The 20,341-nt window shown below is 40.6% G+C and overlaps 1 protein-coding gene across 1 annotated transcript in view; it reads right to left on the bottom strand.

Moving 5' to 3' along the window:
• The window catches only part of Myo3b (myosin IIIB), a 374,689-nt gene that overhangs the window by 116,993 nt on the left and 237,355 nt on the right, over window positions 1-20,341 (bottom strand). The window contains exons 26-28 of the mRNA XM_071619301.1: window positions 9,329-9,440; window positions 8,217-8,379; window positions 5,459-5,539 (exon numbers count right to left, since the gene is read on the bottom strand). Of these exons, the coding sequence (XP_071475402.1) occupies window positions 5,459-5,539; window positions 8,217-8,379; window positions 9,329-9,440 (356 nt within the window). The remainder of the gene's footprint in view (window positions 1-5,458; window positions 5,540-8,216; window positions 8,380-9,328; window positions 9,441-20,341) is intronic.

The following is a 20,341-nucleotide window of genomic DNA, read 5'->3' on the forward strand; positions in this document are numbered from 1 at the left end:
GCTTTCTGTGTATGTACTAGGTAGACAGGAAACACGCTGTCTGTCCTCTGGCTTGTGCCATCCTAACATAGCAATAATTTTGTTACACAGCAAAGGACATTCTTCTGCATTCCAAACCAAGCCATGAAAAGAATTCTTTTGTTTGTGCCAAAGAGAGATTTGGCAAGGTTCATTTCTTGACAGATACCCTGAAGCCACAGGCCTGGTCTTTTCCCTGCTGTAAACCACTCGCTATGAGCCACACTTCTGGTGGCTGTCTGTGGGTCCTGACCATGCTCACAGCAGGCACGTTTTCCCAAAGTGAATCATGATGCTTGCCCCCGCCCCCCGACATTTCCCCCTCCAAAATGTTAAGCCTACAGCTGTCAGAAATCAGCCCCAGTTCTTCACTGACTAAGAGCTGGAGAGACAAAGACAGCATGACAGTGGACTGAGCAGGACCCTTGGCCTCAGCCTGAAGGGCACCTTGTCATCGGGGAAGCAAAGGTTTTAATACAGGGGAGCTAGTTTGCAATTCGCAACTCCTCTCAAGCCCAGGTGTACTACGTAATTTTTTCCTCCAGATGTTTCTTTGCTAATGTGAGAATTCTAGCCAGAAATGCCAGGAAAGGGGAGGTGGCCGCCTCCTGCCCTGTGGCCAAGAAGCATTTGGAACTTGTCTTCTCTCACACCTGTGCTTCCTCTGACAAGGACTCAAGCTTGAGGAATTAAGTTTTTGTGAAAATTGAACAAGAATCTTTCTAAGAAAGAGAAATGGAGTAAAGAAAAAACAGAGTGGATGTAGAACAACAAATGGAGACACAGAAAGAAGGGACAGAGCCATGCTTGTGCCCCTGGTTTATTCCATGTGGACCTTTCTCTCAACGTCCCTCTTGCACTCCTCCTATTTGGTTTGTGATCAACAACCCACATATGGACAACTTCATCAAAACGGAAAATATCTACCGTGATCATCTCTACCTGCATGAGTGATATCAATGCATAACCAGGGCTATGTTAAAGATGGGTCTTGCCCCTTTGCATTGTTTTAGATTTTATGAACTTCTTTACAATGTCTATTGACATAATAGAGATCTCTCATTTATTCAAATAGGGTCCCTTGAGGAAGAGCATATTTTAGAGTTCTCTACATTGGAGTCAGAAAATTTGAAGCCCCCAAACAAATCCTATTGTTTACCATAATGGCCCCAGCATAGAGCGTGTGCTTAAACGAAGCACAGTTGAATAAATGAATGAATGAAAGAAATGCCCAGATTAAAATGAAGTTGTCCGGGACGCCTACAGATACTTGCAGAAATCTGGTTCCAGGAAATTGTTGCACCCACCTAGTTTTTACCAATCCACCAAAAAAAAAAAAAATGCTAAAGGAAACAACCTAACTTTAAGTTAGAAAAGGCTAGCAAAAAAGCCCTACCCTGAGAGAGCTTAAACATTGAGACAGTTATAAATACAAAAACAAAACAAAACAAAACAAAAAAACCTTTGCAGAGTCAGGCCATCTGGATGTGGAGCTTGCTTTCCCTCCCAAAAGCAGCATTTAAAGCACTCAGGGTTCCAATCACAGGCGGTTTAAAAATGCCTGTCCACAGACTCAAGGCGCCCCCTTGGCCTCTGCAGTATCACTGCTGACACCCAGAAAAGCATTCCCCCAGAGGGCATCAGAGGAGAAATGCCATTGATGTTGGTGCTATTGTTATCTTCTGGTGAGGGCTGTATTGTTGGCAGGGCCCAGAAGGGAAGTAGGCAAAGGCCCATGGGAGAATAGCGAGGAGAACAGTTTCCACAGAAGCAAGGAGATGAAAAGGTGCTGTAAACCAGTGGCTCTCCTGCCCGTGTGTGTGTGTGTGTGTGTGTGTGTGTGTGTGTGTGTGTAAGAGGGGAGGCAAGGAGACAGACAAGCCAGCCCCTTCTGGGAGACACTCTTTGAAATTCTGTTCCCAGCTCTTAGGGTTCCACGGTCACCTACTCAGAGGGCATTGCCCACTACTTTGCTCTTTAAAAAAAAATGAATCCTGAATTAGAGGGTGATTTTAAAGTCAGTGGTATAAAAAAAAATCAAAGAATGAGACAATATAGATCTTTTAGAAACTCCCTGTAGGTAGTTTGTTTTGATAGTATTCACTGAGGAATATGCACTTTTTTTTAGTTGGATGAATGTAGTTAAATTCATTCTGTGAGATGTAACAGCTAATTAAAAAAATGATAGATTAGTAATGAAGTAAATACATTAAAATAATTTTTACTTAGAATAACTCATCTATTTACCAATTTTAAAAAGGACATTCTTTTAATTTTTTGGCATTTAAAGGAATGCATTTTCCTATGACAAGAGAGTATTATCAAACTTCACCAATAATTAAAAAAAATACCACTTTTGCCAAGGTGACATTCAAAGTCATTCCCCCAGCCCCCAAAGGAAACTGGCGAACAACCCATTGGCATAGGAGCCCACGCTCCCTCACCCCTGGTCTCCCCACAGCTCACAAAGGCCCTTCATTACCTGCACGGTTAGACACATAGGAAATGTGCCCTCGTGTACCCGGGGTGTTTTATCCACATGTTTTCTCTTCCAGCATTTGATCACTGGCTGGTGAACTGTTTGGGCCCACAGAGATCTCCAGACCACCAGCTCATGTATTTAAAAGGCATCTGTTTATTTTGAAAATGCAAATATGGCCTACCTCAAAGACTGACAGGCAAGAAGTGACCCACTGAGCTCACTGAGCTCGGGGAGAGGCTTCCAGTCTGAAGCCCGGTCCCTCCCTCCATCACACCAAGATCACTCTCCTCCTCGGAGCCACTTAACCTAAGCCTGGGAATCCGAGGGAAGGGCCCACAATTAAACCGAGCAGGCTCATCTCTCAAGAATCAGCCAGGCGGATCGTTTTACCCCCAATTTAAAGCCCTGAAGAAGCCACTTACAAAAGGACCCTGAGCCTTTGAAACAGAGGTTCCTCCTCTGAGGGCTGCCTGGAGGAGGGCCCCATGGTGGGGACACCAGCTCCAACCAGTGGCTGCCCAGTCCTCCCAGGGAGAAAGCCCGGGAAGGTTAATACCGACTTTGATCTCTGTCAAGGCATACCAGAAAGAATTAATTTACATTTCAGATGAAAAAGGTTGACAGCATGAAAAGGCAGCTTGTTGCTGGTATGTGAATGTGCAGTAATAGATCGGGAATTCTGAGAGGAAGTTCTGAGGAAGCTGAAGGGATCAGCCACGCGGCTGCTTTATTGGGAAGGAGATGAAAGGAAAACAAATTTCAATATGCGCTGCTCTGCAGCAACATGTAGGCCAAATGCTTCCTAAATTTCAAGGGCTGCTCTTTTAAAAAAATATAACGTATCTTAGTGACAACATTTTAAAAAAATGACTATATGATCCAGAACTAGAAATATCAACAAATGCATTTCACAGAATTTAAATTCTAAATAAAATGATTTATTGAAAAAATAATCAATTAGAGATTAATCTTAGAAAATAATGAGAGGTGGCTATGCTAAGGTATTCCTGAGCCTTTCCCTGTAGGTTTCAAAATTGAGGCGACTGCTATGTTGGGGGTCTTGTTCCACTTGGAAATGTCCTAGTGGCAACAGGAGGGGCTTGTAATGAGAAGATCATGCTTTGGGAAATCCGGACCCCAAACAAAGTCCAAATGTGTTGCTTTGCTTTTCAGGTAAATATAACAATGCCTTCAAATCTAAGCTTATCGAGGAAAACATTCTTAAGTCAAATATTCTGCCTATGAAATCGCAAATGCTGCCATCCTATTTCTGGAATGCAAAACCAGCACACCGGTCCTGTTGTGGAATTGGCTGAAGGGCAGAGACATCGTTTGCTTTCTCTTTGGCTGCCACCAGGGAAGTGGTGGCATTGGTGCCACCTTCATGCCTGCCTAAGACCCTGCAGAGTTGGTTACTGTGTGTCCCCACATCACTGGATAGTTGGGATCACCGGCTCTGAGGCTAAGGAAGAGGGGTGTTTGCAAAGCTTTGGGGAATAAAAAAAAAAAAGGAGGAGGCACTTTAAAGAAATGCGTCCTGTCCAGTTCCACAAGGCACCCAGCCTGCCGGTGCTACACTGAGCATGATGATGCAGCAGAGCTGTCTCTGCTTTGATGCAGCATTCATTTGGCATTACACAGTGCAAAACAGGGAGCCTCTCAAGATGATATTCAGAGAAGGAAAACTGGATTTATGATCTTTACATACTCTGTGTTAACCAATGTACAAGCTCCAAGTTTATATTTTTAAATGTGTCGAGATTTGGGCCAAAGCATAAGATCTGAAATTAGCCTGGTATCCTCTTTTGATGGAAGATTGTGTGTGTGTGTGTGTGTGTGTGTGTGTGTGTGTGTGTGTGTTGTGTATTGGGGAAGCAGAGAAAAGATGCAAGGTGAATTGTTCTCTTCCTGAGACTTTGAGGTTCTTGAGCTTAGAATTGTACTGGATGATGTTAAAAAGTTACACATTTGCATTTAAATGGCTTCCAAAATATTTTCATTCTGAATGAAGATTTCAGGCCTCCACTGGGGTCTAAGACAGTTCGCAGAAGTATCCTGGGAGCTGAGTTCTGTGTAGGGACCTGTTTGAAAGGTTGCAGCTGTCTCATTCAAGAATTTGCTTCCAGCTTGTCATTTTTCTGAAACCCTATCTTGCTCCCCATTGCTGAGCTCACTGGCCTTGACTCTCTCACTCCATCTCCAATTTCTTGTGCTCCTGAAGCTCCTGGCACACATAGGAGCTTGTTTCTTCCAGATCCTCAATTAGGAATATACAGCTTCAAATGAAGAAGGGAGATTGGCCCAGCAGCCACAGTGGACATGCCATTTGCAGAAGAGCAGAGTGACCTGAGAGCCAGGGAGGGGACAGATGAGCCAGTAACCAGAGCACGTGGTTCTCAGGCTGCCAAGGGCCAGCTGAGCCATAAGAGCCACCATGTGCTCACCCCTGGGGCCCAGAGGACCACACGAGCTATATACAGGTCTGGATTGGGGAAACTCTGATGGCTGGGAAAGTTGGCTGAGTGAAATTCCTTCTCTGCAATGCTGAGAGACAGACAGGTCTTGCAAATAATCAGAGACCTTCTAAACCAGTGTTGTGGTTGCACAGATGAGGGATTTGTGACTCCAAGAGGGAAAGAGATTTGTCCAGCTGGCAGTATGTCTGGGTTCAAATGCCACCTATAAGCTATGAGATGGTGGACAAGTAACTTCACCTCTCTGTGCCTCAGTTTCTTTCCCTAGAAAATCAGGACTATCAGAGCCTCCTTAGTCAAGCCTGGCACCTACAAATGCTCACTGTGACCCATGAGGGTGGGGGTGTCGGAACAAACGTGAGGACCCCCCTACTGGAACTGTTGGTTTACCCCAGGGCTCCTATTATTAGCTTTCCAGCCTTTCTACACATATTTGCATGTGAATATTTTCAGGTGGACACTGTTAAAATGATGTTTGAATTACCTGCTTGAATATGAGCAGCAGACTCACTCCTTCTGTTGCTTATTTTCTTAAATTTGCTCCGAGCTTCATATCCTCTCCAGGCTAAAAATATAAAACCATGTGCTAGGAATGACATTAATTTAAGAACGTGCCAGAGAATTGATATAAGCTGCTTCCCCCTCCAATCTATTATGCCTCTCCTCCTCCCTCTTGCTTTCTCACTGAACAAAATGAGTAGAGCTACGTGAGCTCTGGTGGGGAAGTGGGGCCTCTGTGTACTGGTAGCTTGGCTTCCAAGATGCTTCTGAGGAGGCATTTATTTTTGGTTTGTTTAAGCAGCGAGTTTCCACAGCACGCTGAATTCTACTTAGGAATCACTTGGGTCAGCTACGCCAGGTGAGGTGGTTCCCTGGCATTCCAATCCATGGGGAAAACCTGTCTTCGGGACTTGGGGTCATGGGGAGGATGGGGGGAAACTGGGGCTGGAGGGGTGGTGGAAGAACTGAAATAGACTGGTCCTTTTAATATTTTGTATTTAGGAGAAAGATATAAACATGAAAGTCAGAGAGAGAGAGAGAGAGAGAGATAAAAGAGGGGAGTCCAGGGAAATAAGGAACACTCTGCAAGAAGGGTGCTCAGGGAGGGGAAGTGGCCATGGAAGGGGAAAGGCAAGGAAGACAGCTGAAGAGGACAGGACAGAGGAAGGGGCTGGGTGAGTCCTTCAGATGCAGACTGAAGCAGAAGCCACCCAGCAACAGCAGCAGCAGTAGCTCTTCTTTGCTACCCCACCTTGGCCTGAGCATCACAATTCTTCCGTACATGGTGGTCCTGGGTTCTGAGAGCATGAAGGAGGTCATCCACCATGGTCAAGATCTGGTGCTTTCAAAAGCAGACATGAAGACCAATGGAACAGAATAAAAGACCCAGAGACAAACCCACTTACATACAGTGATCTCATACTAGACAAAGGCGCCAAAAACATATAATGGAGAAAAGATAGCTTCTTCAACAAATGGTGCTGGGAAAACTGGAAATCCATAGGTAGTAGAATGAAGATGAACCCCTATCTCTCACCCTGCACAAAAACTCAACTCAAAGTGGATCAAGGACCTAGGCATTAGACCAGAGACCCTGCTCCTACTGGAAGAAAAAGTAGGCCCAACTCTCCACCATATTGGCTTAGGAACCAACTTCCTCAACAAGACTCCTAAAACGTAAGAAGTAAAATCAAGAATCAATAAATGGGATGGTATCACACTAAAAAGTTTTTTTCACAGGAAAGGAAACAATCAACAATGTGAAGAGAGAGCCTACAGAACAGGAAAAAATCTTTACCGCCTTTACCTCAGATAGAGCATTACCCTCCAGGATATACAAAGAACTCAAAAAACTTAATACCAAAACAAAACAAAACAACAACAACAAAACAACAATCAATAAATAGGCAAAGAAACTGAACAGGCACTTCACAGAAGAAATACAAATGGTCCAAAAATATGAAAAAATGTTCAACATCTCTAGCAATTGGAGAAATGCAAATTAAAACAACAGTGAAATTTCATCTCACTCTAGTCAGAATGGCAATTATCAAGAATACAAGTAACAATAAATGTTAGCAAGGATGTGGGGGGAAAAGCCACACTCATACATTGCTGGTGGGACTGTAAATTGGTGCAACCGCTATGGAAGGCAGCGAATTCCTTAGAAAACTTGGAATGGAACCACCATTTGACCCAGCTATCCCACTCCTTGGTCTATACCCAAAGGACTTAAAATCAGCATCCTACAGTGACACAGCCACATCAATGTTTATAGCAGCTCAATTCACAAAAGCCAAGCTAGGGAACCAACCTAGGTGCCCTAAAACAGATGAATGGATAAAGAAGATGTGGTATATATCCATAATGGAATATTACTCAGCCATAGAGAAGAATGAAATTATGGCATTTGCTGGTAAATGGATGAATCTGGAGAATATCATGCTAAGTGAAATAAGCCAGTCCCCAAAATCCAAAGGCCGAATATTCTCTCTGTGGATGCTAATCTGTAATAAGGGAAGGTCAGGAGGGGAAGAATAGAGTTCATTGGATTATACAAAGGGGAATGAAGGAGAGGGAAGGGGAATGGGAATAGGAAAGACAATAGAATGAATTGGACGTAATTTCCTATCTTTATATATGACTACATAACCAGTGTAACTCCACAACATATACAACCATAAGAATGGGATCCTAATTAGAATAAATCATACTCTATGTATGTATAATATGTCAAAATACATTCTACTGTTATGTATATCTAAAAAGAACAAATTTTTTTAAAGGAAAAAGAAAAAGATCTGGTGTTTTTACAACCACTTGTCCATAGCACAGAAGCTCGGCTGCTGTTGATAGTACAGTGACTCCTACACGTGTACGAGGCACTCACAGGGCCAGGCAGAGGGAAAGGAGCCTGATGGTCGGTTTCCTTAGTCTACACATTCCAGGTGGGCTAGCAAAGCCAGCCAGCCTCTGATGGGGTGATGTGAATGCATGGTCCTGAGTGTATGTCGCACTAGTAATTCTGAGAGACGGGGCACGTGTGGGTGTGGTTGGGATGTGACACCATTGGGCCCCTCATACTGCCTCTGTCTTGTCACAATGACTGTGTGCTCATCTGCAAACTCAGGAACTGTGGCATTTTTCTCAAGGCTACATCCCTATTACCTGGTATAGGTGGTAAGCCCCAGTACTAATAGAAGGTGAGTACTCAGAAGACTGTATGAAAACAGGTCATTTACCTGACTGGATGGTGATGGCACCCTTCTCTCTCTTCTCTCTGACTCTTTTGTATCTCCTGGCTCCAAGCCACCCCTTGGTATATGCCTGTAGGATAACCACTCTGCCTATGACTTCTCGCAGTAGCAGATTTAATTGCTCGACATGGTAGTATTTGAGAAAAACCTGAAAGGATATATTAATTTTAGCATTATATATGAGCTTTCCAACAGAAATCCACTGTACCCTAATATATTCTTAAGGTAAATGCTAAAGTTATTATTTAATTAACATTTACAGTGATTTGACAAATGCTCATGTCACTGACTTCTTGGGGACAAATACAAGTCTCCTTCTCAAGCTGAGCCAAGCCTTGGTTCTTGATGTAAACAGATGATGATGTTATGGGGTATCATGGGTCCCAGGTGCTCACCAGGCTGCCCTGTGTCAGTCAGAAGTTCCAATTTCTCAGCCTGAGTTCTCTCTCCTTGTTCCCCACAGCCTCTAATGGAGGTACCACCAACAGGACAGACCATTGGCCCATGGAGGAAGTCAGAGGGAGAAGAACCTGCATGACCCACGCTGATCTAATTTCTGCTGAGGAGCACGGTGCTGCTATGAGCTCTTGGGCTAAAGCTGGCTTTGTGGGGAAATTCAGGATGGGCCATAAAATCCTGGGATCCTGCAAGGGCGTGATGTTCTCCCAAATGAAAACCTATACACGATGAAACTAATAAACAAGGTAGGCAATAAATAGCACAACATGAGTCTAATGAAAAAATGCACAGAACTCCAAAGGAAACTCATCACTGCCATTAATATGATTTGTATATTTGCACGTGTGCTAGAATACAGAGTCTTGAAAAGGGGACATTTGAAAGGGAGCTCAAAGATGTCAGTCTAGAAATGCTAAGTGACTCTCAAATTACATGCAGAACAGAGGAGGCAACTTTCCTCCTCTGGCCTCTAGGGTGCCTGGGCTCAAGAGCAGCAAAGACCCTTTTTAAGTTAGGCTTTTGCCTGCTAAGCTACACCCCTTACACAGCTATTCTTGCCAGAGATACCAGCAACAAAAAATACAGGCACACCGGAAAGCAGCACACAGGGATGATGTGAACAATAAAGAAAGAACTACCTTTGTTTTCCCCAGTACCCAGTGATCCAATTTGGACTTTTCCAAGATAGCAGCACAGCTCTCTTTACTAGCAGGAGGCGTTTGATGTGCTCTGAATGCCAAGTAATAATACCTACCGAATAAAAGAGGAAAATGAAGCATTTTTAGTCATTATTTGATTTAGTAGAGTTGCTCTGGACTCACTGGCCAGCCATGTTTTTTTAATAGTAACTATTTCTTGAGCACAAGAATAGCAAAGTCGATAGTGAAAGATGCACTATTTATATTTGCTAACTTGGCTCTTTCACATTTTCTGTGTTGTAGATTTTCCTTTTAATTTTGCTTTGTTAATTCACATTCAATGAATACTTGGTGTGTTTTGCATGCAAAATCAAGATTCTTAATCATTTAAGAAAGCTGACATTTAGATCTCCTAGTGAAATTCAGAATTTTAAATGTTGGCATTCCTATTATAAAAACAATTTAAATCCCATTGTACATATTTTGATTCTGCTTTGAAAAGTCCCCTCTAAAGTGATCTGTGGTGAGCAAATGATCATAGCCTGACACAACCAATTCTGGGCAGAGCTGCATGTCTTAATCGAGGACTAAAGTAGGCATGTTTTCTTGATGTGATCACCAAACCACACTTGTTTTCTTAAATGACATCATTTTAGTGAACTTCTAAACTTTCAGATGAAAGGGTTTCTGGGTAGATTCAAAGAACACCACCGAAGAGGAGGAAAAAGATCTTTTCCTAGCCCATCCTAAGTTCACGGCTGAGGTCCTTATAACAGAAGACAGATTAACAAGAGAAAAGAATTCAAATTTTATTTAAAGTAAGTTTTATGTGACAAAGAAGCTTTCCTTCATAAGGACACAAAGACCCTCAGAAACAGTTATTCTGGTGTATTTTTATGCAGGTTTGATGAATAAGTGGATATTATGATTGGACCAAAGGGTATGAACAAATGGTAGTGACCTGGGGAGGCGGGGTGTGGGTGTGGTGGGGGGAGGTGGGGGGGGGGGGCATTTGCCAAGGCCTGTGGATTTCTTCAGATTCTTCTGTATGTTCCAGTGTTCTTAGAGATGAGGGCCTTCCTTTTCTCTGGGCATAGGGAAGATCTCTCACACATAAGAGTCTATGACTTGTTTCAGGGAAAATCAGAAAATTCCCCCTAGGTTTTGTGACCTGCCTCAGGACACAAGGTCAGAGTGACCTTCCTGCCTCTGAGGTTTTCTCAGATGACAAGGTACCAAGCTTTGGGGTGGCATGTCCTGAATGCCATCACTACCAAAAGACTTTTTCTCCTCTCTCCTCCCTCTTCCTCTTTCATCTCCTCCTCCTCTTCTTCTTTTTGTTTTGGGGGTGGGGGGTGGTGATTAAGGGGCATGGTGGTGCTGACGATTGAACCCAGGCCTTTGCAAATGCTAAGCACATACTCTACTACGGAGCTACATCCCTAGCCCCTCCTTTCTTCTTCAGTCTCCCTGTTTTTAAAAATAAATAACTTGCTATATATACTATCCCTTTAGAAAATCTTACCTTAGTTTTTCTTCAGAAAACTTTCAAGGATCTTTTTTCTGCTCTTTGCTGCCATCTATTATTAAATTCAACCTCCTGAAAGCTTAAACTTTATTCCTTTGTCAAAGGATTTTTTTTTTCCTTCTTCATCTGACAAGGTTAATCTGCTAATTTGAAATCGCTTTTAAATATATAACTGTTTTTATTTTCGTAAAAAATCATCAACATAGGAAACATGTCCCTTCTTCTTGTCAAAAGGACTCATATCTTTTGGTTTATGGAAAAATCAATATACCTGACCAGTACTTGAGTCAATTTTATTTTCGTGCTACAAACTGTTTTATAAGTTAGGCTACAGGGCTGGATTTGCTGGATACTTCTGCATTCAGAAAACCTGGGACCGTTTCCACGGCTCTGAGTCTGGGTTCCCACCCTTTGAGAGGGAGGATAGTGTCCTTAGACCCAGGATAGTGGCTGGGGCGGTTGATGGTGGTGGATCCTTTGGTCCAGGATCTTCTAACAGCTGATGTCCTCCAGAGCTCAGTGGGAGGAGCCCAGCCTGGGCCTATGTGGGCAGCTCACGACATTGGCACAGATTCCTCAGCCTGACTCTCTCCAGGACTGTAGTTTCATCATGGTTTCTCTGGCTTGTCTTTGGTCATAGCAAAAAGACTGTCCTGGTGTTCATGAGGCTGATGGGATGGATGGAAGGTTTGTATGAGGTCGTGGTAAAGCTGATGTACAGAGCGCTTAAGCTGTAACAGGCGGTGGTAAAACCAGGATTTCCTGCACTTTCCTCCCTGGCCACTTGTCACATGGGCTCCCTCAGCTTCTTCTAGCAGCCCAGTTTAGGGCACTGTGAGTACTCAGCACTATTGGTGATGAGGTATTTAAAGAAAATCTAATGAGCTGGGCATGGTGGCACATGCCTGTAATCCCAGTGACTCGGGAGGCTGACAGGAGGATTACCAGTTCAAAGCCAGCCTCAGTAATGGCAGGGCCCTAAGCAACTCAGTGAGACCCTGTCTCTAAATAAAATACAAAATAGGGCTGGGGATGTGGCTCGGTGGTCGAGTGCCCCTGAGTTCAATGCTCGGTACAAGATAAAAAATAAAATAAAGAGAAACTAACGAATAACTAGCACTGTGAAACATGCAAGAGGAATGCAAGTTACGTTCCTATTTTCCAACCAAGGATTTATACTTAGTTTTCAGGCATCTATGAATGTTACTTAGCAACTGCTAATTTTTAAACAGGGATAATATGTCCTGAAGTAACATAAATATTAGGATTTAACTTTGATTTTTCAGTTTTTGAAGCCAAATCTATTAATTTATTATGCTGATAATATTTACATCTGACTTAGTTTAGAAAGAAATGAGTAATGACAATACAATGAGGTGAAGTTTCAAAAACCAATGTAGATACAACTGATTTACGTACAGTAATCAAGTTATAGAAGCATATCTTCCATGGAGTGAGTTCAGATTCCAGCATGGTGAAGCAGCACTTTGAGCTCCTGAGGGCTTCAATGTCAAGGCTACACAAAAGGAACCAATCTATGAGGCCTGCCAGGAAGAGGGTCTTTTGGGGGAGATCCATCCCACCTTCTTTCTGAAGCAGTTGATCAAGTGAACAAACAGGAGGTAGGCAGTAGCGAAAATACTAAGTGTACATGTCTATTTTGAGGGTCTTGACACATGACAGCATTGATAAAAACCAGTTCTTCCCTAAGATGCCTCTTGTAGGTAGAATTGATCTCACAGGCTGGAGTCTGAGCACTGAGTTAAGAGTCAGACAACTTTTATGGGCAAGTCACTCACTTGTGTTCCTGAACCAAATTAGTGGTTCTTAATTCTTTTTTTTTTAAGGTGGTAGATGAGGGGTTCAAGACTATGAATATCTGGGACAAGATACAGATATCTATCTTAGAAAATGCTCTTAACATAACACATTGTATATAATGTCAAGAGCTTCCCATCCATTTTGATGGCCCTCTAAGGACCTAAGAGTTCTTCCTGCTCCAGAACCCTATGGAAGGTGATAAATTTCATAACATCTCATTTTATTAAAACATATAAGCCATCAAAAGAGTAATTATTCAGCTGAAAAAATATTGCTATTCAAAATGTTGTTTAGTTTTCGAAAATGTTTTGTTATATGAAACGCAAGCTGTTCGAGGATATGTTTTAAAATATAATAGGCAAAGCAACATGTAAAATATGAGTAATGTATCCTCCTGTGTTAAAATTATGGAAACAAACTGGAAGGATTGGTAAGGTTCAAGGATATGTTAGTTTTCTATTACTACATAACAAATTACCTCAAACTTAATGCTTCAAAAAAAACATATGTTGTTTTAAAAACTGATCTCACAATTTCTGAGAGTCAACAACTCAGCAGTAGCTTATCGGGTAATTTTGGCTCAGGGTCTCTGATGAGATTTTAGTCAAGATGTTGCATAGGGCTGCAGTCATCTAAAGGCTTGATTGGCACTTGAGCATTCATTTCCAGGATGACTCACTTCTGTGCTTGTTGTTGGGAGAACTCAGTTCCTCACTGGCTGTTGGTAGGAGGCCTCAGTTCCTGGCCACATGGGCCTCTCCAGAAGGCTGCCTGAGTACCTTCACCACATAGAATATGGCTTTCCTCAGATCAGGGGATCCATGGGAGAGACAGGGAGCCCAAAGAGGAATTTGGAATGCCTTTTATAACCTAGGCTTAGAAATAACATACCCCTGGTTCTTCCATATGCTTCTATTCACCACAAGTGAGTCACTAAGTCCAACTCATACTCAATGAGAATTTAAATTCTACCATTTAAAGGGAAGAGAATCAAATAATTTGTGGATATATTTTTAAACTACCACAAAGGATCTCTAGAATGTCAAGTCTTCTTTCTATTGATGATAAAAATCACCTTCAGTTAAATGAAGTAACTTATCCAAAGTGACAGAAAATAAATGACAAAGGCTAAATTATTATTGAAGTTGCCTGACTTCTAAGTTATTAAGTTTTTAAAAGAACTGACATGAATCTGGATACTGAAGTTTGATTCTTGATGCAAAGGAAAGATACAAACAAATAAACAAAAAGGTAAAATTAAATGCTGCTTCTCACCAGAAAAGACTGATAAATTTGTCCACATGAAAAAAAAAATTGAAAATTTGGAAAGAATAGGTATTTTTTAAAGTTTCATTGTTTATCTATTACACTTTATTATGCAGTCCATAAAAAGGCCCCAACAAAATGCAATTGTATGGAATGTAGACATCTCTTACCAAATCAATGGTGGTAAATTTCTTGGCCAAACTTCAAAGCCTATTTAATCAATTTGACTATTTCCTTTGAGGAGAAAGAAACTTTTATTTCTCATTTTCCCTACTTGTGTTAGTTAGTACAAAGTCCTTGGTCGACAAAGAAAAGAAACAGAGACTGTGTTAAATGCACTGAAGTTGTCCTCTGAGTCCTGGTCCGTCTCAGGCAAGAGGAAGACTTCTTGGTCTTCATCATGGTTCCACTCATAAGAATGTGAGGAACATAAAAACCTGTAATGTCCAAACACTGACCTTCCAGAATGGAGACAGAACAAAGAATATCAGGTTCCCAAGAACTTCTAAGCTTTCCCCTAGAGGGAACAGAACTTTAAAGATTGGGTGGAAGTTGAAAAGACTGAGGGGCCATGGAGAAGGAGCTATTCAAGATGGACTCTATATCTACTGAAAGGAAACTTAAATTACAAAGGAAGAGAAATGTTTGGTAATTTTGGAATCTTTGGGTTTTTCTGATCAGTTATCAACAAGGTTATTTTTTTTCTTATAAGAGCTGGACCTGAGCTCTTCTAGATGCAATGTGGGCAGAATTGAACCTAAACTTAACTGATCAGACTTCAGACTCTACCACCATGCATTTGCTGCTAAAATCAAAGCACCTAGAATTTGCAGGACAGAATACTAGGAGAGAACTAGTGAGAGAGAGAAAACCCTGGAGATCTGTGGAGGATCTCCTCAAGTATTCAGCAGACTATTGATTGGCACAGGAGGGAACTACCAAATCTGAGGAAAGAACCATTAGTAAGGATTACAGGGAATTGTGCCTAATGCTCACACAGGGCTGGCAATAGTGCCTATTCTACCAGCCAGTTTAGTTAACCTCATAATTCACAGGACAATGAGGAAAGTACTCAGGAGGGTTTTGCTTTAATAATGAGAAAATATTAGTGATAAACATAGCTCTGCTTTCACCTAACAAATCTAAAAAGCAAGAAAAAAACGAATAATATTATTTCCACGTAATTTAATTGCATCCCAGAATAAAGCACAAAGATATTTGTAAGGATACAAAAAAGATAAAATTGGCAATATTTGGCATCAAATCAAGATTCCTGACCTGCAAGAAAACAGGACCCATTGTAAGAAGAAAAATCAACCAATTGAAATGGATCCAGAAGAGACACAGGTATTAAAATTTATAGATAAGGACATTAATATAGCTATTTTAACTATATTCCAAATATTTAAAAAGTTAAGTACACAGAAGGTATAAAAAAATCTAAAAAGAACTTTCAGAAATAAAAATTACATGGTGTCTGAGATGAAAAATATACATAACAGAATCAGCAACAGATGAGGGATTTCAGAAACAAGGATTTGTGAACTTGAAGACATGACAACAGAAAAAAATTACAAAAAATTAAATAGAAAAATAATTTAAAAAATAAAAACAGCATTGGTGAACAGTAGGGCAATTTCAAGTGGCCTTAATACATGTAACTGGAGTCCTTAGAGGGGAGGAAGAATAAAGGGAATAGAAAAAAAAATATTCAAAGAATTAGTAACTAAAACGTTTCCAAATTTTATGAAAACTGTAAACAACAGATTCAAAAAGTTCCAACCACAAAAAAGTTAAAGATAACCACACCAAAGGGAATTAATCCAAATTTCTTAAAACCTGTGATAAAAAGCTGGTATGCAATGTAATCCCAGCAACTCAGGAGGCTGAGACAGGAGGATCATAAGTTCAAAGCCAGCCTCAGCAACTTAGTGAGGCCCTAAGCAACTTAGTGAGACCCTGTCTCAAAATAAAATATAAAATGGGACTAGGGATGTGGCTTGGTGGTTAAGTACCCCTGGTACCAAACAAACAAACAACAAACAACAACAAGAAACATTGATAAAGAGAAAACCTTGAAGACAACTAAGGGGGATATGGGAATAAGTTACATTCAGAGAAGCAAAGATAAATATGATAGCAGATTTCTCAATAGAAACAAAGTAAGTGGGAAGACAATAGAATAAAATCTTTAATCTACTAAAAGAAGTAAATTCTACACCCAGTGAAAATACCTTTCAAAGACAAAGGCAAAATAAAGACTTCCAGATACACAAAAACTGGATTTTTCACCAGAAGACTCATACCAAAAGAAATGTTCAAGGAAGTCTTTCACACAGAAGGAAAATAACACAAGGTGGTAATAGGTATTTCTAAGAAGGAATGAAGGATGCTTTCTGGGAACTGGTTAGTAAATATTTATTTATTTTTTCTTTTTTGCAGTTCTAGTGATTGAATCTGGGGGTACTCTACCTCTGAGCTACATCCCCAGACCTTTTTATTTTTTATTTTATTTTGAGACAGTGTCTTTCCAAGTTGCCCAAGCTGGCCTGGAACTTGCCATCCTCCTGCCTCAGCTTCCCAAGTAGCTCAGATTATAGATGTGCCACTGCATCAGCCAAAATGTTTTTTTTGTTGTTGTTGTTGTTGTTACTTAAATATCTTCAAGATACACTTGACTGAACAAAAATAACAGCAGTTGATTATGGGGTTTATAATTCATAGATAAATGAAATGTACCACAATAGCAGAAAGATCAGGAGAAAATGAATTGAAATGAACTATTTTAAGATTCTTAACTATAGCTTAAGGTAGGCTAGGAGAAGTAAAAGATGTATACTATAAATCATAATGCAACTCCTAAAGTAACAAAACAAAGCACTATTCCTATGTCAATGAAGGTCAATAAAGGTAAAATGAAATAGAAAATCCTCAAAAAATCTTAAAGGAGGAAAAGATCACATGAAACCAATAAAAAACCAATAGTAAATTAATAGATTAAACTTAGCCATATGAATAACAATGTTAAATGTAAATGGTTAAAACACCTCCAATTTAAAGACAGAAAAATTCAGATTACATGAAAGAGTAAAACATCGATATGATGCTGCCAAAAAAAAAAAAAAAAGGAACAAAGATACAAATAATTTAAAAGTAAAAGATATATACTATGCCAACACTAGTCAGATGAAAACCGGACTGCCTGTGTCAACACAAGGCAAACGTAGATTTCACTATCAATTAACAGAAGTTTCTTTACACACACACACACACACACACCCCTTATCTGTTCTCTGGAAAACACTAATTAATACAGCTCCCGTCCCTTTTGCAGTCGTTTAGACACCAAATGGAGACAGAGACAACCTTGGTGATGAAGCTCTTAAAATACCACTGAGAGTTAACAGGCAAATCCTGTGAAAACCAGGGGATGGCATAAGGTTGTTTTGGGTAACTTCCTCCCGCCCCTAACATTTCTTCTCCCTTGGTTCCCCACAGATGTTTTACCTACTTGGGGTCTAGGAACCTTAATCCCTCCACATGCTTGTAAATATGTCTTCCTTGTCCAGTTTCAAAACTATATCTGAGCATTCTCACGAGGCTTTCTGCCCAAGAAACGAGCTGGCCCCTCCAAGAAACACTTAAATCTGGAAGGAAACTTAGAATCATTGATTTAAAAAAAATTATATGTATACACACACACACACACACACACCCCTACATACATATATACACACATATATATGTTTATTTATTTCTTTGAACAGAGGAGAAAGAGAGAAAACTGGCTCAAGTCTAGAATTTTGTAAATGGAAGATAAGAGGTTCACCCAGTCTTCCAGCTCCAAGGCCAGGCTCCTCACCCCTGGGCTCTTGCTGTCCACCCAGCACGGCACGTGTAGTATTCCTGCGTCCCTAACAGGGGACTTTGATGCCGCACCCCTTCTCGCCTCATTGGAACTTGCAATTGTCTATAGGGATCTGGAATCTTAGGCTTTGGGCTTAGGAGTGTTGATTTCCTATATGTGAGCACCAGCTGTCACGATCTTCTTGACCATGTGTGATGGACCCAACCAACATTCTGCTCCGACTGGGGCATCTGTAGGCATGTTTTTCAGTGGAAAGCCACATGCTCCGTCTTTAGCACACACTCTGGGTGATCACATTCTAGTGCTGTTCATCCTCTTTGAGCTGTTTTGCAACTCTTTCTAAACACAAGTTAAGTGGTAGAAAAATAAATTCTGTCCAGCCTGGTGATGATTTTAATTGACTTCTTCCCCACTGTGGAAAACCAGTTTTGTCTTCATTTACTATGCATCTCAACATTCCTTTGTTTCATATAAGCTGTAGCTGTGCTGTTTTGATTTTTCCTTTGAACTGATTATAACATCTGCCTGGTTCTCTCATATCACATGAATAAATTATTTTAATGTATACCACATAAATCTTTATTCTGTTTCCCAGTCATGATTTTTATCTTCTGCGCTTTTTTTTCTTTTTGGTACTAGGGGAGAACCTTACTGGGGTTTTGGTACTAGGGGAGAACCCTACTGATCCTACATCCTCAGCCATTTTTATTTTGAGTCAGGGTTTCTCTAAGTTGCCCAGGCTGGCCTCAAACTTGGTAGTCTTCAGACTCCCAAGTTGCTGGGATCACAGGTATGTGCCACCATGTCTGGCTTCTGCACATTATCTTTTAACAAAAGAAAGAAAGAAGTACAAATATCCAGGCCAGAGGAGCATGCACATACCCTGGAGGCAGAAGTCTTCATACCAGGGTAGACCTGATCCTATTGAGCAGTTCTAAAGGGCCTGCTGGGCTCAGAAATAGGGCCCCTTTTCTACTTACAACTTTTGAAGAGAAAATACTATTAATGGAATATATTCATGTTGAACTTAGAAAGTCAAACCATTTTCCAGTGAGATAACTTCACCACTAGAGTCTGAGATTGCTCTCTGTTCATGAGAGTCTAAGGAATTATCAGACTTACTGACTGCCAGAAAGGCAAGATGTAAAATGGTAGAGTAGTCCCTTGGTATCCACTGGACCCTCATTGATATCAAACTCCAGAGATACTTAAGTTCCTTATTTAAAATGGTGTAGTATTTGCATATAACTTACATACATCTTCCCATATACTTTAAATTAACTCTACATTACTTATAATACCTAGTGCAAAATAAATATCATATAAATAATTATTGTATAAATATTGTATTGTAGGGAATCATGACAACTAAAAAGTCTGTGCATGTTCAGTATCACTGCAGTTTTGTTTTTTAAATTTTCATCCAAGTTTGGTTAAATCCTTGGATGCAGAGTCCATGGATTCAGAGGCTGACTACTGAATTATGGTTTTAATTTGCATTTCCTTAATTACTGGTGAGGCTGGGCTTTTTGTTCTCAATGGCATTCTCTGACAATGAACAATACACACACACAAAAATTAATTTCTCTACTTTTTCCTAATGATTATTTTTACTTCTGAAGGGAAAGAAAGAAGAATTGCTCATTTTAATTAAAAAAATTAACATGGGTGAGCACTGACTTTTAAGAACCCCTCTCACTTTTAAATTGCATCTCTCACCTTGATCCTTCTGCATCTGCATTTTTACATTGTTTGGGAAAGATTTGTATCTTTTTAAAATGCTTTTGAAATTCTAACCCACCATGAAGGAGCTCGGCTTGGATTTCATACCTCCAATTTGAGTGCATATAAAACATCTGTACCTCTAAATGAAGATTCGCACAGGCCTAAGTTAAGAATTTTTTTCCAAGGATTGTTATATAGACTGAAACATTTTTATTTTCATATTTCTAAAATCTTTAAACAAACATCTTCTTTCAGGATAGATTATACATTCTGGGTAGTTTTAGAGCTTGAGTATAACCATGTTGTCTCCACTGACTACTTTCTATATTAAACTGGCTTTTCACCTCCATTCATTTGTTCTTTAAATAAAAGTTTATACTCTGGCTTAGTCGTTGTTTTTATCCCATAGGTTTGTGTGTTGGAGGCTTTAACCCCAAGTTGGTGTTTTGGGAGGTGTGGAAACTTTAAGTGGGGTAAATTGGCAAGAGTGCCTTGGATCTTCATAGGATCACTACCCTTGGAAGGGAGTACTGGTCTCCTGAAGTGAGTTCTTAGAAGAGTGAGTTGTTATGAAAGTCCAAAACTGACCCCTGAGTCTCTCTCTGGCTTCCTATTTCAGGAGATGAGCTCTTTCTCACATATAAGCTCCTGCCATTGTCCAACTGCCAGGAAATGACCCATCCAAAGAGAACACTCACCAGAGTTGAGCCAGTGCCATGCCCTGCCCTTGAACTTCCAAAGCTGTGAACTAAGTGAACTTTTTTCTTCATTCGTTCCTCAAGTATTTTGCTATAGTAATGAAAAA

The sequence above is a fragment of the Marmota flaviventris genome, chromosome 11 (genome assembly GCF_047511675.1).
Source record: "Marmota flaviventris isolate mMarFla1 chromosome 11, mMarFla1.hap1, whole genome shotgun sequence".
Classification (NCBI taxonomy): domain Eukaryota; kingdom Metazoa; phylum Chordata; class Mammalia; order Rodentia; family Sciuridae; genus Marmota; species Marmota flaviventris.